The 25,311-nt window shown below is 51.4% G+C and overlaps 1 protein-coding gene across 4 annotated transcripts in view; it reads left to right on the top strand.

Annotated features, from left to right (window-relative positions):
* Positions 1 to 2,392: 2,392 nt before the first annotated feature.
* The window catches only part of RAPGEF3 (Rap guanine nucleotide exchange factor 3), a 98,433-nt gene continuing 75,514 nt past the window's right edge, over positions 2,393 to 25,311 (top strand). For all 4 annotated transcript variants that reach the window (XM_073318543.1, XM_073318542.1, XM_073318541.1 and 1 more), the window contains exons 1-2: positions 2,393 to 2,703; positions 2,858 to 3,064. In XM_073318543.1, the coding sequence (XP_073174644.1) occupies positions 2,698 to 2,703; positions 2,858 to 3,064 (213 nt within the window). In that variant the 5' untranslated portion in view covers positions 2,393 to 2,697. The remainder of the gene's footprint in view (positions 2,704 to 2,857; positions 3,065 to 25,311) is intronic.

The following is a 25,311-nucleotide window of genomic DNA, read 5'->3' as shown; positions in this document are numbered from 1 at the left end:
TGATTTTACAGAGGTGATTCTTTTACTTTTTCTTCTATTAAAATTCTTCTTTTAAGAAACTGAATGCTTTTTCATTGTTCTTAAGATCCAAGGGTTTGGGTCTGTGGTCACCTATGCAAATTGGTGAGGATTTTTATCAAGCCTTCCCCAGGAAAGGGGATGTAAAGGTAAGGGAGGATTTTGGGGGGAAAGACGTTTCCAAACGGGCTTTTTCCTAATAATAATAATACTGGTTACATGTTTGGTGGTGGCAGTGGAAGTCCCAGGGCAAAGGGTAAAATAGTTTGTACCTTGGGGAAATTTTAACCTAAGCTGGTAAAAGTAAGCTTAGGAGGTTTTCATGCAGGTCCCCACATCTGTACCCTAGTGTTCAGAGTGGGGAAGGAACCTTGGCAGAGGCATAATTGACAGCATTGATGGTAGTGGTTGTTACTTCGTATCGTAGTAGTACTTCGAACCTTCAAACAGGATGGGGACCCCCTGGCATCAGGTGCAGCACAGACAGCGAGAGGCAGTCCCTGTCCCAAAGAGCACACTCTCACTAGACAAGACCAAGGGTGGAAGCAGGAAGGTCAGAGCCCCCATTTCACAAAGCCATGCAGGGGACTGGTCCAGGGCACACAGGGAGTCTTGTGGCAGAGCTGGGAATTGAACCCAACTCTCCTGAGCCCAACATCTGGTGTAAACTGGGGAGGAAAGGACTGTAAGCAGCAAAGCAGAGTAATGTGCCGGAGATGGACTTTGGATGTACAAAATGACCATAAATCACATGGCAGGAAAACAGAAGGGCACAGGAGGAACAACAGGAAGGAGTGAAATTTGGCAGCTCTCATCCAGACCATGTACTTGGGGCTGTATGAGCTAGTGTCTGCCCAGGGGAGGAGTAGAGACAGTCCCAAAGTCCAGCCTCATCACACATCCAGAGATCGACAAGGCTTCAGTGCCAGCCCATTGCCCCACATGCTGGCCCTTCCCATTGCCCCACATGCTGGCTCAGTGATTTGTTCTGCTGCACTCTCGGGGCCCAGCCTCTTCTCACTCCCACTGGTGTCCAACGGGAGTGGCAGCGCTGATGTCACTGAGTGATTCTGATGTAAAACGGGTGTGAATGAGATCAGAAGTAGGTCCTTGGCATGTGCATTGCACTGATTTGGCAGGAGGCCAAAGCCAGCACCTGTGTCCGGTCAGCATCTGTGTCTGGTTCTTGGGAGACCAGGAACCAGAGAGTAGCATCTCAGCGCTGGGTTCTAGATACTGCAGTGATGGGGGCCAGGTCAGCACCATGGATGGGGTTCCTGCATGGCAAGGAGGCAGGGCTGCTGGCTGCTATGCTCCTAGCCTTGGGCTTAAAGGGCACACTGGGGTTGTTACCAGGAGCAAGGGGACATGATCTAAGAATCTCTCTCACAGAACTGGCTCCCTCCAGCATTAGAGAGACACAAACGGAGCCTTTGCTCCCACAGCTGAGAATCTGGGTCTTAATGTCACTTGGCTATTTTCTCATGTGAATGGTTAGCTCCGCACTCCCATTTGTTGTCATTGGTACAGTCCCACCTGTGTAAAGGGCAGCCAGCCAGCGGTGAGAGCCTTGGAGCACTCTGGTGAGTCCAGGCATTCAGTTCACAGCACTGGATGGAGTACAATAGCTTTAACCAGTGAATTGTCCCGGGGGGTGCTGCTTTCGCTCAGCCCGGGGAGCGCTCAGTCTCTAGCCCAGCGGCCAGTTTTGTTTCATGGGACGCTGGATATTTTGTTTTTAAATTTCCAGAATAAAATTAACGGAAACAAAGTTTCTGGGTTTTGAAAAGTGTTTTTATACATTTCAGGTTTTTGTTGATTCACCAAAACACAGGAACATTGTGACCCGGATGAAGGTTCACTTTGGCTGAAAGGGCTTTTTAAAAATTTTCCTGGTCAAAAAAATGTAGAGGGAACAATGGGAGTGGCTCTGGTCACTAGCTCTGGGGTCATTTTGTATCCTGCAGGGCACGTGCAGCTCCAGCTGCTTTTAAGTTTGGGCCGGAATTTCACCTGCACAAACTTTAGAGCGAGGCTCCCACCCCTGGAGCCCGGAGCAGGGAGCTCGTTGGCTTCTGCTCTGGGCCCCAGCCGCTCGCAGAGGGGCGCGGCGTCCTCCCCGTCCCACTGGGCGAGCTGGGGGCAGCCCCACCCACTCCCGAGCCCTGGTGGGGAAAGGGAATCCCCGGCCCGTAGATGGGGCCATGGCCGAAGTCCCCTCCCCCGGCCCGCTCAGCCTGCCCCCAGCGCCCGGTCCCTCGGCGCGCTGCGCAGGGAGGGTTTCCACGGGCTGGGTGCGGACCGCCCCGGGGGCGTGGCGCTCGCAGGCCGGGCTGGAGGCTTTTTCAGCTGAGGAGTTTCGGGTCCTGTGCCAAGCGCTGGAGCGTCTGCTGCGCTCGCTCTCAGTTCTCCGCAGAGGGGAGGCGCAGCAGCCCGGAACGGAGCGTGTCTCCAGCCTGAGACAGGGCTCAGGGAGCAGGATCCCGGCCCCCACTGGTGCCCGAGAGCCATGGCTTTGCCCAGGGCATCCCTGGGGTCCTAAGCACCCCGACCCAAAAGGCGGGAGTGGTGGGGTTCTCTGCGCGCCAGTCCAGCTGTTCCTGGCACCCCCCTACTGGCTGGGGCAGCCGGCGGGACACCTGCCGGAGCCGGGCCCTATGCCAGGCTCAGCCGCGGGCCATGCAGGTGGGTGAGGCACCGAGAGGGGACGGGATACGGAGCGAGTTCGCTGCTGGCTGCGATTCATGCTGGGGTGGTGGAGGGCGGAGAAAGCGGAAAGCCTGGGGAGTTGGCCAGAGCCTGCCCTGGTTGAACTCCAAGGGTTTCTCTCTGCACACAGGTGGCCTGGGACAGGCAGGGCAGATGGCATGTCGGACCTCTCCTCGAGGACCTGCCAACGCCTCCAGGTGTGCTTGGAGACCCCGCTGCTGAAGGGCATCTGCTCTACCTGCTCCTGAAGAAGATGCACTTGTTCCGGAGCTACAGCTACCAGATCCAGCTGGAGGGTGAGGCGGGCAGCCTGCCCAGGATACAGGGCATCCGATGGGTAACTACTGAAGCTGCTTCGCGTTGCCTTGCCTGGTGTTTGTGAGAGCTGCAGGTGTCAGTGCCAAGGTGCTAGCAGGGCTCTGCTAGTGGGGAAGGGCGGGGAGGGGATGGTTTCTTGTGACAGGCTCTGGGTGCAGGAAGCTGGCACGGAGTAATGAAGGTTAGTCAGGTTGGAGCAAGGCTTTGTTTCATCCCTTGAGCCAATTGTGTAGCAATAACTCACTCGGTAACTGACTAGCAGAGCAAATTGACCTGGACATTGGCAAGTGTTTGGTGCCAGACAGTGGAACGCAGTTTCCAAGGATTCTATGGACAATTGTGGTTTCTGGGATTTAAGCAGCCAGGATTCTCTGAAACGTGTTTGACTGTAATATTCCCCTAGGATTCCGAGTCTAGCCTAATTCAGTCCAGCAGGTAATGGGGTAGAGTTAAATGGGAAAGGTGCAGGAATGCCACCTCTGCACCAATCCTTCCCCCACTCCTCTCCAGAACAGACACAAGGGCTGCAGTTGGGTAGACTGTCTCCATGCATGAATCCTTCCCTGGGGTGTGATTCTATGTTTTCCTGCAGTTTGGGGAGCCATTTATACTGTCAGCGCACATTCTAATTTGGTGGTATTTTACATCCACATGGCACTCGCTTTGCATGGCTGCACCTGACTGCACCAGGGCCAGGCAATGGGGAACTGGCCCCAATCCAGAGGGGAGAAGGGAGTTAGTCTCCATGGCCCAGTCAGGGCTTGGCCCCTCTGCTGAGACAGTTGTTGTTAGTGACACCCAACTAGGAACCCAGTTGAGACCCAGCAAACTTAGTGAACAGAGGAGCCTTCAAATCTGGAGTCAACAGTAATTTGTGGCAGTTTCCACTGCACTTCTGCTGCATCCTTCATAGTGTGTTGGGGGTCTCAGGACTGGTGCCTGAGGGCAGAGAGCGTGGGCTGGGGGTGGCACGAGGCTGATGGGAAGCAATCAAGAGGCAACGTGTGCTGGGAGCAAAGGGAATAAAACCTCAGGGAGGGAGCCTGCAGAGTGATGTTCATGTATGAAAGGCCAACCATGCATGGGATCCCTCAGCCAGGTTCAATGCTTTCCCATTTTAACAGCCCCTTCTCAGCAGAGTGTTCCCGCCCAAGCTGTTCCTCGTGTTTGTCAGATTCAGGGGGACTCTTGTGCTTGCTATTCCTGGAAGCCCTGCAGAGCCCTGACTCCAGGGGAGGAGGAGGGGTGGGGGTGGAGGAGTCTGTCCAGCACCATTACCAGGTCTGTGATGTGCCAAGCCAGCAGTATAGGGGTGGGGGGGATGAATGGGGGTCTCTGAGGGCAAAACTTGGCCTGCGGAACCTTAATTCCTGGTGACGGCACAACCAAGGGAAGATCCCTGGCGTGACTTTCTGGTCCCAGGATGGGGGGCTGCAGGGTCAGCAGTCAGAGAAAACAGCCTCCCCTTGTACACCTAAGCAAGGAGTCCTAAGGTGTCCCTTTCAGCACAGAACTGCACTGACATTTCCAAAGACAGTCTGATCTCCATGTGCGAGTCTCCAAATGGCCTAGGCCCTGCGCTGGGCTGGGAGAGCGGCATGGTACTCACTCCCTGGTGCTTCTTTCATGTTGGGTGATTTGGGGCAGGGCAAGGGACACCTCGGCAGACATGGCCTTAGCTGTTAGTGAAAGCATTTCCCAGGCGATTGCCCCAGCTTGTTCTCCAGGTTCAGCTCTCACTGAGGCATGAAATCAGACCTGTCCTATTGTGCTTCAGTGCACAGCGGCTGTAGTGAATGTTTAAGCAATCTACTTGACCATATCTTAGAGCATGTGAACAGGAAACACCTCTACACCAATCTCGGCACCAGCAAATAACCCACACTGTCTTTGCCACACAAGACGTTTCATGGGTAGGATTTCCCTTGAGTTTCTGCTTCTTCACGCTTAATTTTAAAAAGAAAAGGAGTACTTGTGGCACCTTAGAGACTAACCAATTTATTTGAGCATGAGCTTTCGTGAGCTACAGCTCACTTCATCGGATGCATACCGTGGAAACTGCAGCAGACTTTATATACACACACAGAGAATATGAAACAATACCTCCTCCCACCCCACTGTCCTGCTGGTAATAGCTTCTCTAAAGTGATCATCAGGTTGGGCCATTTCCAGCACAAATCCAGGTTCTCTCACCCTCCACCCCCCCCACACAAATTCACTCTCCTGCTGGTGATAGCCCATCCAAAGTGACAACTCTTTACACAATGTGCATGATAATCAAGTTGGGCCATTTCCTGCACAAATCCAGGTTCTCTCACCCCCTGAGAGAACCTGGATTTGTGCAGGAAATGGCCCAACTTTATTATCATGCACATTGTGTAAAGAGTTGTCACTTTGGATGGGCTATCACCAGCAGGAGAGTGAATTTGTGTGGGGGGGGTGGAGGGTGAGAGAACCTGGATTTGTGCTGGAAATGGCCCAACCTGATGATCACTTTAGATAAGCTATTACCAGCAGGACAGTGGGGTGGGAGGAGGTATTGTTTCATATTCTCTGTGTGTGTATATAAAGTCTGCTGCAGTTTCCACGGTATGCATCCGATGAAGTGAGCTGTAGCTCACGAAAGCTCATGCTCAAATAAATTGGTTAGTCTCTAAGGTGCCACAAGTACTCCTTTTCTTTTTGCAAATACAGACTAACACGGCTGTTACTCTGAAACCTTAATTTTAAAACTGCTCTAATTTATGCTGTGCCTCTTATTATCCTCTTTGTGCCCTGGGAAGCAGAGAATAGCCATAGTGCAGTTCACCCCTTCCCCACCCTCCTCACTCCTGGCTGGTCCTTCCATGCCAGCGGCTGGGACCAGGGCTGTACTCTGGCAGGGAGAACCCCTGTGCAGGTGGCATTCCTGGTGTACATGAGAACTGGATCCCACAGCTTGAACACTGAGTCAGCCAGGGCTATCAGGTGCTATCCTGAGCACAGATTCATGGTGGCCTGGAAGGCTGTAGATATCAGGGATGCTCAGAACACATGCTCTGTTAACTGGCCCATCTCTCAAGTGTATCCATGTCTGAATTTCTTTGCTTCAGTTTCCTCCCCCTGTGGCGTCTAAGTAAGAGCTGGTGACATTTTTCAAACAAGTTTTTCATTAAAAAAAATGGCTATTTTTTTTCAAATATTCTTTTTTGTGGAAAATTGTCCATTTTTGTGATTTTAAAAAAAGTCATTTAAAATATTTTTGTTTCTTGTTTCCTTCCCCCTACCCCCCAGGTCTTTTAGAAAATACATACAAAATGATGGGTCTAAATTAGCTGTTAACACTCAAGAAAGAGATCGTTGAGTCATTGTGGATAGTTCTCTGAAAACATCTGCTCAATGTGCAGTGGCAGTCAAAAATGCTAACAATGTTAGGAACCATTAGGAAAGGGATAGATAATAAGACAGAAAATATCATATTGCCTCTGTATAAATTCATGGTATGCCCACACCTTGAATACTGTGTGTAGTTCTGGTCATCCCATCTCAAAAACGGTATATTAACATGGAAAAGGTACAGAGAAGCACAACAAATATGATTGGGGTATGGAACAGCGTCCATCTAAAGAGACCATAAAAAGACTGGGACTGTTCACTTTGGAAAAGAGACGACTAAGGGGGGATATGCGAGAGGTCTATGAGATAATGATGGGTGTGGAGAAAGTCAATAAGGAAGTGTTATTTATCCCTTCACATAACATGAGAACTAGGGGTCACCCAATGAAATTAATAGGCAACAGGTTTAAAACAAACAATAGGAAGTCCTTCTTTGCACAACACACACTCAACCTGGGGAACTCGTTGCCAAGGGAGGTTGTGAAGGAAGTATAAGTGGGTTTAAAAAAGAGTGAGAGAAGTTCATGGGGGACAGGTCCATCAATGGCTATTAGCCCAGATAGTCAGGGACACAACCCCATGCTCTGGGTGCCCCTAAATCTTTGACTGCTAGAAACTGGGAGTGGACGACAGGGGATTGATTCCTTGATAATTGCCCTGTTTGTTCATTCCTTCTGAAGCATCTGGCACTGGCCACTGTGGGAACACACGATACTGGGCTAGATGGACCATGGGTCTGACTCAGTATGGCCGTTTTTATGTTCTTAAAATCATTCGCCATCCGCCCCTGAAAATGCCTAGGTGGGAGGAGAATGGCAAAAGGAGGGGAGAAGATGGTGCTTTTTAAGTTTATGAAGGGGCTGATATGGAGGGGTTGCCTGTGATAGTAGGGGACTGGATTTGATGACCCCGTCCTGTGTTCCTGCAAATGTGGAGGTGACAGGGGGAGAAGGCAGCAATGCTGCCTAAGGAGCTGGCTGGGCCTGGCATGGGAGCAGCAGCTTCCCCTGTGTTCTCTGTTGCTCTGGGAGACCCATCCCTTTGGAGCTGCCCTTGTGGCTCTGGGTAAACACCACAATCTTACCCTCTCTCTCAGCCAGCTTTTCAGCTTTGAGCGTTTGCAGTTGAACATCAACCTATGTGCTTTTCTGTGCCTGTCATTGTGGGGGGTGGGGAGGGGAAGTCATTTCAGAGAATCCTGTCAGGCTCTGGGGGTCTGAGATTCCCCTTGCCCCCACATGTATTTTGCCAAGACCTGGAATCCCTGAACTCTGGGATCGTATACAGCTCCAGGAGGGGCGCGGAGCCCTGGTTGAAGGTTCTGGGGAGGGTTCCATGGCCCAGGGCTGCAGAGGAAGGCACCCCGCATGGGTGGGCCTTACGCTGATTTCTTGCCATCCTGTTTGAGGCTGCGGAAGGGCGAGGGCCTTCACAAGAACCTTAAGGACTGAAATAGCTTTGTTATTGTCCCTGGGATCCCAAACAAAGGCCAGCGCGAGAGCAGAGCCGCGGTCCCAGGGCCTGGCCAGGTGCCCAGAGCTGCCGGATTTCTGGAGACAGACAGGATCTTGAGGCCCTTGCAGCCAGGCAGCAGGAAGATGGAAAAGGGTGACTCCTTAGGAAGCTGCCTGGAGACAGCAGCTGAAATGCTGGGACAAATTGGGCAGGGGCCAGGTGGGGATGCTCAGCAAGTCAGGGAGGGAGTGAGGTGAGCAGAGCAGGAGTCCTTGCAGAGAAAGCTGGGGCAAGGCAGGCAGTGGCGGGGCAGGCCAGTTGGGCGGGCGGTGGCTGGGCTGGGCGGGCAGTGGCTGGGCTGGGCAGCTGGGCGGGCGGGCAGTGGTGGGGCTGGAAGGGCAGTGGTGGGGAGAGCCAGCTGGGCGGGTGGCATTGGAGCACCCAGGCACTGAGTAGGGGTGTTTGGGAAGTGCTATGGCAGCAAAAGGAGAGTGGCACAAACCTGCTTTGGATACAAAGGTCCCTTTGGGCGTCCAGGGAAACCACTCACTGGGAATGTCACTAGAGTGAATGGGGGACAGTTCTAGAGCTGGTTGAATAATGAGAAAATCCTGGGTCTTCTGTGAATTAAAGTGCCCACTTCCTTTCCTTGTTCCTCACTGGATTCCAGGTGGCTGCCAGGCACTGGTGTGGTGAACACATTTGTGAATCTTGAAAAGTTTCTCTGGTTTTAGTGCAGTGCTGAGTTATGTGAAAACCCATGCTGGAAAGTGTGTTAGTTGCTCTTCTCTTTAAAATGGTTTCAGCTGGTTTGGAAAGGAGGGAGCGATTCGATCAGGGACTGGCAGCCAGGACTCCTGGGTTCCATGGCTATGTGTCATTGGGGAAGACACTTGTACTCTCTGTGCCTTGGTTTCCCCATCTCTAACATGAGGATAATGCTTTCCAGCCTCACAGGAGGGGCTATTTCTGAAGCACTAGTGGCCTTCTAATGAACAGCACTAGCACAAGGCAGGGCATTGTTCTGTGTTTGTGGAGAGTTGACCCCAGGAGCTTAGCTGCTGCTCCTTATCCCTCCAGCTGCCCCAGGGGGTAACTCCTGCCCCGCTGCAAGCCTGCCTCTTATTTGTAAACATTTGCTTCATAATTAATTACAGGTGCGTTTCCTGCTCCATAAACCAGTCACGAGCTCAGGAATGTTTGTACAGGGAGTGACAATCTTGGTACCCAGAGGGCGACTCAGAGGCTTGGGAGAGCTGGAGGGTTTGGGGAGCTGCTGAGCATGGGGGTGTTTGGGGCCCTCTTCCCAAGTGCCTTGCTCAGGCCAGGTGGGAGGGGAAGTGAGGGGTCGAGTTAGGGTCCCCCAGACCTTGTAAAACATTTTTTTAAAATCTCAGTTTTTCACTCTCCATGAACCCTCTCCTCCTCCCCCACTGAGCAGAAACAGCAAGGGCCATTTGGCTCCTATTTGAGGATTCCCCATGGCTCACTGGAGCGGTGGGCTCAGTTTTTGCTGCATTCATTGACGCAGCATTTGTGGACCCCAGGCATGGGTCAGGCGGGGGAGGACAAGAAGAAAGGAAAGGTTCTTTGGGTAATTATACTTGCCTCTTGACATCATTAATTGGAGGGTCCTGTAACCCCCCTCCCCCATCTGTCTGCTGCTTACTCTCTCTGTCTCTCCCTCTCCCCTGTCCTTTAGGCACCCCCATGACAGTCTAACACAATGGTTCTTAACCTTCTGGGGTCAGGACCCATTTGTCAGTGTTGATGATCTGTTGCGACCCAGTAAATAGTCTGTGGGTGGAGGCCCTGGGATGGTTTCAGTGAGATCCTGTCCCCCCTGGGGGGTTGGGTCCTGCCTGGCACTCATCCCACAGTGGCAGCTCCTGCAGCTCCTGTGCTGTGGGGCTGGGCTTGGCTCTCAGCTCCAGGCATTGCAATCTCCGGGGCTGGAACACCGCTCGGCTTTGGCCCCATCCCCCTGACTGGACCCAATGTGTGTGAGTGGATTTGTGACCTGGCTCATGGGGTTGCAGTGCCACTCACTCACATTTGGCCTACCCAGACTTCCGTCATTATGACAGCTGGGCCAAACCTGAGTGGTGCTGGGACCCTGGAGGTTGCAGTGTCTGGAGCAGGGAGGCGAGCCCAGCCAGCCCCATGGGACAGGAGCCACCGGAGCTGTCATGCCACCCCTTGAAACATTCTGGTGACCCAATTTCAGGTCTCCACCCCGGGGTTGAAGAGCCCGGGTCTAACAGGTGGAATGAGGGTTGGTGTGTGTTGCTCTCCATGGAGGCAGGGTCTGGAGAAGATCAGAACAATGCTTCCCTCTGACAATGGAACTGGGGGGGATGTGTTCGAGTGGCCATGGGTGAAAGGGGACCAGATAGGGGACGGGGCCTTTTAGCCTCTCCAGCACTGTTCTGTCAAAGGACTAGATGGGCCAGGAGCTGCTCACCCACCCTGGAGTTCATCGCCGACACTGGAGATGGGAAAGGGCCATGAAGCTGTTTTCTCCTTCTTCTAAATCAGTGATTCTCAACCTGCAGCCCACAGGCTGCTTGCGGCCCAATCAGCACAGAGCTGCGGCCCATGTGACATTCTCAGATCCATAGAGATAGTACTGGATGCGGCCCACATAACACATTGTGGGCCACATATGCAGCCCACAGTGGTAAATAGGTTGAGAATCACTGCCCTAAATGATGTTTCTAAGTGAAGTTTGAACTTTCAATACAATTTTGAAGGGAGCTCCAGATTCTGCCTAGCCCAGTGCCTGCCCACAGGCCCAGTGCCTGTGCTGCCGGAATTGCCTCTGTCATTAGCACGAGAGACCAGGTGGATGAGCACCAAGGAGTTAATAAGGATGCCAGTGAATAGCCAATGTGAGACCCCCATCCTGGGCTGGGGATCCCTCTTGTGCTCTCTGGGTTAATGTTAGAAGCTCACTCCAGTCTTGTCTAATACAACACATAGAAAACAGGTCTGACAGGTCCCTTCAGCTCTGCTTCAGGCCCTGGTTTACTCAGTGCACGTTGGCCCCAGCTGGCGGTAGATGAAAGGTGGTATTTTTACAGGACACACTGATGTTCAGCAGGGATAAGCTAGTGCAGTGGTCCCCAAACTTTTTAGGGTCGTGCCTCCCCTTCCCCCCCGTCTGCGGCCCCCTGCAGCCAGGACCAGGAACGGGGCTGTGGCTCTGGGGGAGGGGAGGCATGGACAGGATGGGATAAGGGGGCCTAGGCTGGGGCCACAGCTGGGGATGGGTCTGGGTCTAGGTCTGGAGTCATGTCCAGGGGCCAAGGCTGGGGTCAAGAGCAGAGTCACAGCCGGGCTGTGGTGGGGGCCTGAATCGTGCCGAGGCTGGGAACGGGGTCAGGCATGGGGCTGGGAGCCGCAGCTGGGGGCAGGGCGGAGTTGGGTGGTGCTCATAGTTTGGGGGCCTCTGCATTAGAGACTGGAGACATAGGTGAATGAGTGCACCAGGGCCCCTGAGGAGCTACACAATGGCCTCGCCTCTGAGCCGGGTTCAGAGGAGTTCTTGAAGTGAACCTGAAACCAAAAATACTTGGGGCTGTATTGTGAGCTCCCTGTGCACATGGATGAGCACTGCCTTCTTCGCCGGGTCTCATGGTGTGAATAACTGCTCCCCCTTGGGGCTAGACTGTGCCCCACAGCTCAGCCCTGTGTAGGTCCAGCACAGTTCCAAGCGCTCCCAGCTCCCATTTGCTTAGGGTGACCATATTTTCCCAAAGGGAAAATGGGACAATTCTGGGCTGGCCCGAGGCCTCCCTCCCCCCTGGTGGGCGTGAGGCCGGCCTCATGGGACCGGTGGTCCGAGCCTCCCTGCTGCCCACCCACATGTAGGGCCAGTCCGAGTCGTCCGCCCCGGCCTGCTGCCTGCCTATGCGAAGGGCTGTCTGAGGCCCCCCTCTGTACACGGGGTGGGCTGGCCAACCCAAGCCACTCCCCCTAGCCTCCAGCGTGCTCCCCCTCCTCGCCCCAGTATGTTCCTCCACGTCCCACTAGGGATGATCAGGTGGCAAGAACAAATGGGACAAATGTCCCATTTTGTCAAAAAAGTTGGGACGGCCGTGACGGGGCCTAAAAAAGGGACTGTTCCGGCCCAAACGAGATGTATTGTCACCTGCTCTGCTCTGGGGCAGGAGTAGGTCACTTCACCCTTTCCAGGGCACAGTTTACTGCCCCTGCAGGCCTGGACAGGGAAGAGGGATAGCTCAGTGGTTTGAGCATTGGCCTGCTAAACCCAGTGTTGTGACTTCAATTCCTGATGGGGGCCATTTAGGGATCTGGGGCAAAAATTGGGGATCGGTCCTGCTTTGACCAGGGGGTTGGACTAGATGACCTCCTGAGGTCCCTTCCAACCCGGATATTCTGTGACAGCTCTGGCAGGGGAGAGCCGCTGACTTTTATTTTTCCCAGTGGGGGCTCCACCCCCACTCTGCCCTGAAGCCCTATCCCCACTCCGCCTCCTCCCGTAAGGCCCTGCCCTCGCACCACCTCTTCCCATACCTGTTCTGCTCCTTCCCCCGAGGCCGCCTGCCCGCTGATTGCTGCTCTCCGCCCTTCCACGAGTGCCTCTCACCGAACCGCTGATGGGTGGTCCTGCCAAACAGCTGTGGCTGGGGGGTGCCTAGCACTCCCCCCTTTTTTTTTTCTGAGTTGGAGTCTGAGCCTATGGCTGTGGGAGAAAGTCACAAGTGTGAAGATGGCCTCCCCATGGGGGATGGAGAGAGCCTGAGTTCCCCTCAGTAGTCCGCCCCACCATATGTTCCCACAAGGATCTGGAGCCTGGGCATGGCTGGGGGACTCCAGCATGGCGCAAACTGCATAGAAGCTATGCCTGTATTGCAGCCATGACCTGCGGTGCCTGTGGCAGATGGGAGGCATGTCAGGTGATCACAGATAACGATTTCTGAGTCATCAGGATGTTCCTGGGCCACGCCCGCTCTGCTCATAAAGGATTGGCACACGATGCTGCTTGGGCAGAGTCAGCAGAACCGATGCTGTCATGCCACACATGGGGCGGCGGGATCAGGAAGTGCAGCTGCAGCTGGGAGCCTTGGTGCTTCAGCAAGGAGTGAGGGATGAAGCTGTGCCTGATGCTGGTTGCAGGGATTTGCAGTTAGTGGGGATGGTCAGAGTGAGCTCGGTGGAGCTGTGTGTGCAGAGCCTGCTCCTGGAGTGGAAGCCCACCCCAGCTTGGCTTGTTCTACATGTTATTTCAGTGCAGCCGGAGAGGCACCATTTCAGATTTGGAGGAGAGGGGCAACTTTAACCGTGATTCCAGGGGCTACGTAGGCACCTGAAAACTCCAGTAGTTTTTTCAGATAATGACAGAAATAAGCTGACAGGAGCATTGTATCTAATTCCTATATAAGGAAAGAAAAATAAATATTAGACCCACTCAGTTCTAATACGAACATGGTCTGACAGCTTGTGTCAAGTTACTTAAGGGTCACTGGTTAGGTTTAAAATTGTAATGTATATTCTTACTTTGTTACTACCTCTTGAATACAATAGTTGAAATAATTATAGAAAAATCTAGAAGACTTTCTATCACTTTTTTGCAGTTCACAAAGCTTGGAATAGATCATTTAACTTTTGGAAACACCCTAGTAGGGCAAGGCCCCGTGAGTTTAGATTGCACCTGCCTGGGGCTCTAGGGGTGCTGCCCAATACAAATAATACACTAGAAATTCACTTTAAACAGGAGTGAAACTGACACTTTAAAGTCATTTTCAAAGTATTGTCAACCCCAAATGTTCAAAATCATGAGCCAGGCTCACCAAAATCATGAGATTGGCTTTAAAATCATGAGATTATGTAAAAACAATAAGTTTGATGAGGGGCCACAGGGACGTGCCAGCTGCTTTCAGGAGTGGTGCAGGGCCAGGGCAGGCAGGGAGCCTGCCTTAGCCCCACTGTGCCGCCGGACTTTTAGCCCCTAAAATCTCCCAGGTTTCAGAGTAGCAGTCGTGTTAGTCTGTATTTTCCACTGAATGCATCCAATGAAGTGAGCTGTAGCTTATGAAAGCTTATGCTCAAATAAATTTGTTAGTCTCTAAGGTGCCACAAGTCCTCCTTTTCTTTTTGTAAAATCTCCCAGTTTGGCTTCAGTAGGAGATAGGGCCTGATTCCAGGAGACTCCTGGTGAAGCCGGGAGGGTTGGCAACCCTACACAGGGCCATCACAACCAGACATCTCTGGAATGTAAGAGAAGTTCACAGTCTGTCCCTCACATGTCCCAGGCCTCCTGCCCAGGCCCTGGTTGCACTGCAGGGATGCTGCAGGTTGGTCACTGACTCTGGCGGTGGCCACATGCCTTCAGGTTCTAGGTGGCAGGACCTTCTTCCCAGCATGCCCCCCCCCCCGTTGGGGTTACGACTCCCCCCACCCCCAGTCTGGCCTGCAAGGCCCTTTGGCTAGGGGAGTCTCCCTGCACTGGGCACACTGCCCAGGGTCCCCCCGTTTGCTCTCCCCAGCTGCTCACTGCACCCGGTTCCAGACTGCTCCAGCCCCAGCTCTACTCTGTCTCCAGCTCAGCTCCCTGGGCTGCTCCTCTGGCCCTGGCCGGTGCAGCTCTGCTTCTCCAGCTCAGCTCAGGCTGCTACTCTCTCCTTAGCTCAGCCCCGCTCTGTTCCAGGCAATTCCAGTTCATACAGAGGACGGCCTCTCCTGACTGCCTCATTAGCCTGCCCACCCTGTCAATCAGGCTGACCTAGAGCATTGATCTCTCCCCATTGCCCCTGGGGACTGTCAGTCTCAGGGTCCTGGCTTCCCATTGACCCTTCCCCTTTCTTTTGGTACTGGAAGATCATAGAATCATAGAAGATTAGGGTTGGAAGAGACCTCAGGAGGTCATCTAGTCCAACCCCCTGCTCAAAGTGGGACCAACCCCAACTGAATCATCCCAGCCAGGGCTTTGTCAAGCTGGGTCTTAAAAACCCCTAAGGATGGAGATTCCACCACCTTCCTAGGGAACCCATTCCAGTGCTTCACCACCCTCCTAGTGAAATAGTGGTTCCTAATATCCAACCTAGACCTCCCCCACTGCAACTTAAGACCATTACTCCTTGTTCTGTCATCTGCCACCACAGAACAGCTGAGCTGCGTCCTCTTTGGAACCCCCCTTCAGGTAGTTGAAGACTGCTATCAAATCCCCTCTCACACTTCTCCTCTGCAGACTAAATAAGCCCAGTTCCCTCAGCCTCTCCTCATAAGTCATGTGCCCCAGCCCCCTAATAATTTTCATTGCCCTCCACTGGACTCTCTCCAATTTGTCCACATCCTTTCTGTAGTGGGGAGCCCAAAACTGGATGCAATACTCCAGATATGGCCTCACCAGTGCCAAATAGAGGGGAATAATAATTCCCGTTATGCCGTTAGCCTTCTTGGCAAGAAGTGCACACTGTTGACTCATATCTAGCTTCTTGTCCACTATAATCCCCAGGTCCTTTTCTGCAGAACTGCCGCTTAGCCAGTTGGTCCCCAGCCTGTAGCAGTGCATGGGATTCTCCCTTCCTAAGTATAGGACTCTGCACTTGTCCTTGTTGAACCTCATCAGATTTCTTTTGGCACAATCCTCCAATTTGTCTAGGTCACTCTGGACCCTATCCCTACCCTCCAGAATATCTACCTCTCCCCACAGCTTAGTGTCATCCACGAACTTGCTGAGGGTGAAATCCATCCCATCATCCAGATCATTAATGAAGATGTTGAACAAAACCAGCCCCAGGACCGACCTCTGGGGCACTCCGCTTGATACCAGCTGCCAACTAGACACTGAGCCATTGATCACTACCCTTTGAGCCTGACGATCTAGCCAGCTTTCTATCCACCTTACAATCCATTCATCCAATCCATACTTTTAAAATTTGCCTGCAAGAATACCATGGGAGACCATATCAAAAGCTTTGCTAAAGTCAAGATATATTACATCCATCGCTTTCCCCATATCCACAGAGCCATCTCATCATAGAAGGCAATCAGGTTGGTCAGGCATGACTTGTCCTTGGTAAATCCATGTTGACTGTTCCTGATCACCTTCCTCTCCTCCAAGTGCTTCAAATGGATTCCTTGAGGACCTTCTCCATGATTTTTCCGGGGACTGGGGTGAGGCTGACCAGTCTGTAGTTCCCCGTATTCGCCTTCTTCCCTTTTTTAAAGATGGGCACTATATTTGCCTTTTTCCAATCATCCAGGACCTCCCCATATTGCCACGAGTTTTCAAAGATAATGGCCAATGGCTCTGCAATCACATCAGCCAACTCCCTCCGCACCCTCGGATGCATTAGATCCAGACGCATGTACTGGATCACCTATGAACCTGCTGCACTTCATCTGTAATTGCCAGGAAAACATTATCAAATAGTTATTGAAAACCCAAATAAAACGCTGATGCCAAACAAAGTGGTGTCCCTGGAGCTGGCTTACCGAGCACAGGCAGTGCTTACTACTAGGCAAGGACTCTGGATATTTTAGTGTCTTGGGGAAACTGCAGGGTCCCTGCAGCTTCCTGCGAGAGGAGTGGGTGCTGTTCTAGATGGTGTCTCTTGCTCAGTGACCAGCTGGTGCTGGCTCTCAAGAGGGACTCTCCCACTTTCAGTAACTGACGTACATCCAGCAGTGAGTCTCAAACCAGACCTCCAGGAAACGTGAACTTTTCCTGAAAGAAGTGGGCTGTGCCATCACCAGGCATAAAGAATGCACAGATAGAGCTAAATGGGGACCACTTTCACTAGCAAGCACAGGGGCTCCATGGATCTGCGGCATCCTGTCCCCACTACTGCCCATTCTGTACAGTGCCAGAGCTTTGGGCTACCTCACTGAAAAGGGTCATCTCTGGACATGAACCAAAGGATGGGAAAATGCTTTCCAGCAATTGAACTCACTCAGTGCTTCCTTCGCTAGCTGAGATATCTTCTGACCCCCACTGCCATGGTCAGCACTCTTGGAAACCAGGAGGACGAGAGAGAGAGTATTTGTACCAGTGGGAGCTGAAGAGGGACATGGTGTTGTCACATGAGGAGATCTCTTGGCCACAAGTCCTCTTTTCATTTCCTCTTTGAGGAAGAATGTATCTTTCAAATCGTCCATGCAACTTGGGAGCAACTCAGGGCCCCACAGGATAACTGGCTTTGCACTCACATCATTTCCTCCTCCTCTCAGGAGCTCTCGGAAACTCCAATGCTGTGTGGAGTCTGGCTGCAAGCCCTGCTTAGGGACAGGGCAGTGAAAACATCTGCATCATGGCAGCACTGCCAAGGGGCTTGCCGAGATCTGGTAAATCAGAGAACTAGGAGATCACATTATCATTTTCTCTACCACTTCTGAAGTGCACCCTTTTGTGGGGTATTTGAGAACTTCACGATGATGAGAGTAAATGTCCAATAGCATTGTTTGCAGCCAGATGGAAAGATGCCAGAGACAGAGCTGAGTTCCTTGGAGCAGGGTCATTCGTCCCAACACCATTCTACAGGCTGCAGGACCAATGGGCCAGATCCTGCACTGTGGTGCAGTGGCAGTGCAGATTCTGGACGGCCCTGGTGATGTGCCAGGTCTAGGGTGCTGAGTCCATGAACTGACTAAGTCACTTCTTTCTTATGCTGGTTTTCCATTGGGCCAGACCGGGGTGGGCAAACTTTTTGGCCCGAGGGCCACATCTGGGTATGGAAATTGTATGGCGGGCCTTGAATGCTCCCAAAATTGAAGGTTGGGGGGTGAGAGAGCCCCAGCTGAGGCTGCGGGCTCTGGGGTGGGGCTGGGGATGAGGGGTTGGGGGTGCAGGAGGGTGCTCTGGGCTGGGACCAAGGAGTTCGGAGGGCGGGATGGGGATCAGGACTGGGGCAGGGGGTTGGGGCATGAGAGGGGGCCAGGCTCTGGGTGGCGCTTACCTCAAGCAGCTCCCAGAAACAGCAGCATGTCTCCTCTCCGGCTTCTACATGTAGGTGAGCCCAGGCAGCTCTGTGTGCTGCCTTGTCTGCAGGCAGTACCCCTGCAGCTCCCATTGGTGGCAGTACCCCTGCAGCTCCCATTGGCTGCAGTCCCAGGCCAATGGGAGCTGTGGGGGCAGCATGTGGAGCCTTCTGGCTGCCCCTACGTATAGGAGCCAGAGAAGGGACATGCTGCTGCTTCCAGGAGCTGCATGGAGTGGGGCGAGCTCCCAACCCTGCTCCCCAGCTGGAGTGCTGGAGCAGGGCAAGCCCTAGACACTGCTCCCCAGCGGGAACTTGAGGGCTGGATTAAAATGCCTGGAGGGTCAGATATGGCCCCGGGGCCGTAGTTTGCCCACCGCTGGGCCAGACCCTCCTCAGATGAGGTAAATAAGTAAAGTCTAGTGAGGACAGGGGAGCTAGAGGGCCTTACACCAGCTGGGGATCATGCCTGCTGTTTGTCTTTATGAGATGAGAATCAGGCAAACTGAAGCAACTGCTCAGGCTGGTTATAGTGCAGGAATGTCCCCCTGCCTCCCCACCCCAGTGAGTGAAAAACAGATAAATCCTTGTTGCTGGATGATGTGACCCAGCAGAGACCAAGAGCCGATTGTGCAAAGATTGAAGTCAGTATCTGAAGTTGTTGTGGGGTTGCCATGGGAACTTGGGATTGACTCTCCTTTCTCTGCTCTTTCCAGTTTGCTCCTCATGCCGGTTATGTGGGAGGCAGGGTGTGCTGTGCCAGGGTGTGTGCTTTGCTGTCCTTTGGGCCCGTTATAACCGGAGGGTCATTTGGATGCACTGTGTAGCCAGGGCTAGGCTGCTGTGTTATGCCTGGTTTGTTCAAACACGGAGGGTCTGTCTCCACTGCAGCTGCATGTGAGCCATGAGCCTGGGTAACAGACACATGCTAGCTCTGCCTGATACTGAAAACAGCAGTGTGGATGTTGTGGCATAGGTGCTGGCTCGGGTTAGCCACCCGAGTACGGAGCCAGGTAGGCTTGGCTCAGACGGCTAACCTGTACCTCAATGTCCACACTGCTGTTTCTAGTGCCCTAGCTCAAGCAGAACTAGCGTGTGGCTGTCTACCCAGGCTGGGAAGCTCATGCCCATGTGCAATGTAGACATACATGGGGGGGCTCCTAGCATTGAGCTATACCAAGCTCGCCAGGCTAGAACATGTCATCGGCTCAGTCCATGTTGCTTCAGCCAGAAGTGCTGGGCTGGGAGCAGGGACCCCGTGTTAGATTCTCTGGGCTGGGGGAGGGAGAGGGAAGACAGTTCATTGGGGCTGGTCACTACAGTCCTTTCCAACCTCAGACTTTGCACATCTGTGCAGAAATGCAGTTACTTCAGTACTGCAGCTTTGTGTTACTTTGCACTGTGCACATTGTGGAAAGTCTTTGATTATTTGTCAGCTTGGAATGTAACCCTTCTGTCAGGTGGAGTCAGCAACTACAAGGGCCGGGTTCAATAACTAGGGATTCATCCTAACAATACAGAACAGAACTGGTTTGAGCCTCCACCCAGAAATCTGGGAAAATTAAACCCCACCTGTGGGTGTCTCTAAGGCCAGGTCTACACTACAGAGTTTTGTTGACCAAAGTTATGCTGCTTTAATTAAACCGCTGTTGTATCTCCTTGTGTCAGCAGAGTGCATCCACACTAGCAGCTCTTGCATCGATATAGAGAGCAGTGCACTGTGGGTAGCTATCTCACTGTGCAACGGGCTGTAGGGTGCTTTGGGAAAAGTTTACAATGCCTCATGGGGCATTACAATGCCTCACATGATGCAGTGAGAGACAAAAATACATTCTTTTTAAAAGTGGAAGTTAAATCTTGGGGAGGAAAATAGAAAGGAGTGAAATGTAAAAATATAATTAGGAAGGCCAAAAAAGAATTTGAAGAACAGCTAGCCAAAGACTCAAAAAGTAATAGCAAAATTTTTTTAAGTACATGAGAAGCAGGAAGCCTGCTAAATAAACAACCAGTGGGGCCACTGGATGATTGAGATCATAAAGGAGCACTCAAGAATGATAAGGCCACTGCGGAGAAATTAAAATGAATTCTTTGCATTGGTCTTCACAGCTGAGGATGTGAGGGAAATTCCCAAACCTGACCCATTCTTTTTAGGTGACAAATTTGAGGAACTGTCACAGATTGATGTGTCATTAGAGGAGGTTTTGGAACAAATTGATAAACTAAACAGGAATAAGTCACCAGGACCAGATGGTATTCACCGAAGAGTTCTGAAGGAACTCAAATGTAAAATTGCACAATTACTAATTGAAGTTTGTAACCTATCATTTAAATCAGCTTCTGTACCAAAGGACTGGAGGATAACTAATGTGATGCCAATATTAAAAACGCGCTCCAGAGGTGATCCTGGCAATTACAGGTCGGTAAGCCTGACTTCAGTACCGGGCAAACTGGTTGAAACTATAGTAAAGAACAAAATTGTCAGACACATAGATGAACATAATTTGTTGGGGAAGTGTCAACATGCTTTTTGTAAAGGGAAATCATGCCTCACCAATCTACTTGAATTCTTTGAGGGAATCAACAAGCATGTGGACAGGGGGGAACCAGTGGATACAGTGTACTTAGATTTTTCAGAAAGTTTTTGTCAAGGTCCCTCACCAAAGGCTCTTAAGCAAAGTAAGCTGTCATGAGATAAGAGGGAAGGTCCTCTCATGAATTGGTAACTGGTTAAAAGGTAGGAAACAAAGGGTAGGAATAAATGGTCAGTTTTCAGAATGGAGAGAAGTAAATAGTGGTGTCCACTAGAGGTCTGTACTGGGACCAGTCCTATTCAACATATTCATAAATGATCTGGAAAAAGGGGTAAACAGTGAGGTGGCAAAATTTGCAGATGATACAAAACTACTCAAGATAGTGAAATCCCAAGCAGATTGCAAAGCGCTACAAAACTGGGTGACTGGGCAACAAAATGTCAGATGAAAACATCCCAACTATACATATAAAATGATAGGGTCTACATTAGCAGTTACCACTTAAGAAAGAGATCTTGGAGTCATTGTGGATAAATCTCTGAAAACATCCACTCAATGTGCAGCGGCAATCAAAAAAGCTAACAATGTTGGGAATCATTAAGAAAGGGATAGAAAATATCATATTGCTTCTGTGTAAACCTATGACATGCCCACATCTTGAATACTGCTTCAAGATGTGGTTTCCTCATCTCAGAAAAGATATATTGGAATTGGAAAAGGTTCCAAAAAGGACAACAAAAATGATTAGGGGTATGGAACAGCTTCCATATGAGGAGCAATTAATAAGACTGGGACTTTTCAGCTTGGAAAAGAGACGACTAAGGGGGGATATGATAGAGGTCTATAAAATCATGACTGGTGTGGAGAAAGGAAATAAGGAAGTGTTATTTACTCCATCTCATAACACAAGAACTGGGGGGGGTCACCAAATGAAATTAATATGCAGCAGGTTTAAAACAAACAAAAGGAAGTATTTTTTTCACACAACACACAGTAAACCTGTGGAACTCCTTACCAGAGGATGTTGTGAAGGCCAAGACTATAAACAGGATTAAAAAAAGAACTACATAAGTTCATGGAGGACAGGTCCATTCATGGCTATTAGCCAAGATGGGCAGGGATAGTGTCCCTAGCCTCTGTTTGCCAGAAGCTGTGAATGGGCGAGAGGGGATGGATCACTTGGTGATTACCGGTTCTGTTCATTCCCTCTGGGGCACCTGGCATTGGCCACTGTCGGAAGACAGGATACTGGGCTAGATGGACCTTTGGTCTGACCTTGTATGGCTGTTCTTATGTAGGTTTCTCAATCCCATTGTTCCATGGGCATCCTACTAGATTGGTGCCAGCCACTTTTCAACTAAAACATATGTTGTGGGGGAGAGAGTGTGTGTGTGAGTGAGTGTGAGAGAGAGAGAGAGAGAGAGAGAGAGAAACAGGGTATGTGTTGGGGAAGTGTATGTGTTGAGGGAGAGCGTGTCAGCATGCTGTCTCTAAATTCAGACAGCAGCCTGAGCAACCAATCCGGGGGTGGAGGGAGACCTCCCCCCTACATCAGCCCCCAGCTCTGCACAGCACAGCACTCTCCCCACCACCTTCCTTGCAGCAGCAACCCATTCTACCTGCCTGCTGCTCTGTTCCTAGTGCTGGGAAGAGCAGGATTCCACATTATTGTTTCTTTGATTCCCTCCGAGTTCTCCCATAGCCTCCTGAGCTGCCAGGAGCGGCATCTTCAGTAGCTCTGCGAGCTCTCCTTGCTGAGGAATGTCAAAGCTTCCAGCAGTGAGCAGAACGGTCACAGCGGGCATTATGGGATACTGGGGGAGGCCAGTTATGTAGACATAATGAACGGCAGCATCTACACTGACGTGTTGTCACTCTAACTTTGCTGCAATAAGCTCTATGCCTCTTGTCGAGGTGGTTTTATTTTGTTGGCAAAACAGCAGAGTTTTGCCACCAAAAGTAGCTTTGTAGTGCACTCACCTCCCCTGCTTTGTTGGCAAAAGCTGCCTTTTGCCGACAAAACTGTGTAGTGTAGACAAGGCCTAAGGGGCAATACTTCCCCACTCGCAAGTCTGTGAAAAACAAAAGAAATCTTCTAATAAAAAGGGAAACATGGTGACAGATGATGTGGAAAAAGCTGAAGTACTCAATGCTTTTTTTCCCTGGGTCTTCACAGACAAGGTCAGCTCCCAGACTCCTGTAGTGGGCAGCACAGTATGGGGAGGAGGTGAGCAGCCCTCTGTGGTGAAAGAACAGGTTATGGACTATTTTAAAAAAAACTGGACATGCACAAGTCCATGGGTCCAGATCTAATGCATCGGAGGGCGCTGAGGGAGTTGGCTGATGTGATTGCAGAGCCATTGGCCATTATCTTTGAAAATTTGTGGCGATTGGGGACATCCCGGACGATTGGAAAAAGGCAAATATAGTGCCCATATTTTAAAAAAGGGAAGAAAGAGAACCCAGGAAACTACAGACGAGTCAGCCTCACTTCAGTCCCCGGCAAAAACATGGAGAAGGTCCTCAAGGAATCCATTTTGAAGCACTTAGAATCATAGAATATCAGAGTTGGAAGGGACCTCGGGAGGTCATCTAGTCCAACCCCCTGCTCAAAGCAGGACCGATCCCTAATTAAATCATCCCAGCCAGGGCTTTGTCAAGCCTGACCTTAAAAACTTCTAAGGAAGGAGATTCCACCACCTCCCTGGGTAACGCATTCCAGTCTTTCACCACCCTCCTATTGAAAAAGTTTTTCCTAATATCCAACCTAAATCTCCTCCACTGCAACTTGAGACCATTACTCCTTGTTCTGTCATCTGCTACCACTGAGAACAGTCTAGAGCCATCCTCTTTGGAACCCCCTTTCAGGCAGTTGAAAGCAGCTATCAAATCCCCCCTCATTCTTCTCTTCTGTAGACTAAACAATCCCAGTTCCCTCAGCCTCTCCTCATAAGTCATGTGTTCCAGTCCCCTAATCATTTTTGTTGCCCTCCGCTGGACTCTTTCCAATTTTTCCACATCCTTCTTGTAGTGTGGGGCCCAAAACTGAACACAGTACTCCAGATGAGGCCTCACCAGTGTCGAATAGAGGGGAACGATCATGTCCCTCGATCTGCTGGCAATGCCCCCACTTATACATCCCAAAATGCCACTGGCCTTCTTGGCAACAAGGGCACACTGTTGACTCATATCCAGCTTCTCGTCCACTGTAACCCCTAGGTCCTTTTCTGCAGAACTGCTGCCGAGCCATTCGGTCCCAATCTGTAGCGGTGCCTGGGATTCTTCCGTCCTAAGTGCAGGACTCTGCACTTGTCCTTGTTGAACCTCATCAGATTTCTTTTGGCCCAATCCTCCAATTTGCCTAGGTCCCTCTGTATCCTATCCCTACCCTCCAGCGTATCTACCTCTCCTCCCAGTTTAGTGTCATCTGCAAACTTTCTGAGGGTGCAATCCACACCATCCTCCAGATCATTTATGAAGATATTGAACAAAACTGGCCCGAGGACCAACCCTTGGGGCACTGTGCTTGATACTGGCTGCCAACTAGACATGGAGCCATTGATCACTACCCGTTGATGCTCAAATAGTATCTAAGATTCTTTCAGCAGCATCCATCAGGTGCATGCCCCCTCCTGCTGTTATCTTTATTGGCCTCTGGCATCCCTACCCTCTGCTTAGTAACTGAGATTCAGTTTAGGGGGAACCTCTCCGGGACAGGCTAAGTAGAGTCCTGTTGCCCTTCACTCATACAGTCAAGATAATATTTCATTCTTCTGCACTCAACACACTACTGTGAATTGTGACCTAGCGCCAGACAACATTGATCGCTTTGCCAAGCACGTCTGAAGAGCTCTGTGTAAGCCCGAAAGCTGATCTCTCCCACCAACAGAAGTTGGTCCAATAAAAGATATTACCTCACCCACCTTGTCCTGCTGAACACCTTGACAGAGTAGGTGTGTCTGTGCAAACAGGGTCTGTTCCTGAACTCTTTTCCCCCAGTGTCTCAGTTGCTGTCAGGGGAGAGCTTTTCAGGCTCTGCTTACAGAAAGAAACCACTAAGGATCCCATCAGTGTCCCCTGCTTGTCAGATTCTGTCCTGGTCAAGCTGGTGCCCCAGTGACAATGGGGTGAGTAGCAGAGGAGTGCTCTGTGAATGCACGTTGCCCTGTTGACTGGGAGATGTGGATGTTTGGGTGCCAGACAGGTTTTGCTGTCAGCCAGGCCGTGAGGCTGGAACTGCTGTGTACCTCGCTTAGCCAGACATCTGCACACAAGGTAGGGTAAAGGGGCTTGTGAATCTCCTGGCAGAAAGGGAAGTTAGAGTGACCGTCCATGCGTCTCTGAGCTGGCTCATGAAGCCAGCTTTGTGACCCATACCCTGGCCGATGGTACCCATGGGCTAGTCTTACTCTGGCAGGAAGGAACCTGTGTGTGAGGGGGAGCCGAGCAGAGGAGCTCCACTGCCCCACAGTGGAACAGGCCAGGGCTTTGCTGACCTGGCCTAGCATTGCCCATGCTAGGGCGGTGCTGCCTCAGCCTAGGAGCAGCATGGCCTCAGCAAGAGTGTTTGCTTGTGTAACCCTTCTGCCCATCAGAGTTGGCAGCAACAAGGGCCGGGTTCAGTATCTAGGGGTTCCATTCCAATAACAAAATGCAAAACTGGCTCGAGCCCCCACCCAGTGACCTGGGACAAATATATACCACCCCTGCTGGGTGCCTCTAAGAGGCAATACTTCCCCTCTCGCAAGCACAGAGTCTGAGTGTAGCAAAAGCCTTTTAATAACAGAGACAAACAATGTGGCATTATGTTGGGGAAACACCACCAACAGGATTCACAACCCATGAGGCAAAACCCACCCCAAGCAAATTGGGGCGTGTCCTTTCCCTTTGGCTCTTGAGTCCAGCAACCCCAAATCACCCAAAGTCCCGAAAGTCCAAGAACCCAAAAGTGTCTGTCCCTG

This window comes from Lepidochelys kempii, chromosome 20 (genome assembly GCF_965140265.1).
Source record: "Lepidochelys kempii isolate rLepKem1 chromosome 20, rLepKem1.hap2, whole genome shotgun sequence".
Lineage (NCBI taxonomy): Eukaryota > Metazoa > Chordata > Testudines > Cheloniidae > Lepidochelys > Lepidochelys kempii.
The sequence above is the reverse complement of the archived record's forward strand: the minus strand, read 5'-3'. Positions and strand labels throughout refer to the sequence as shown.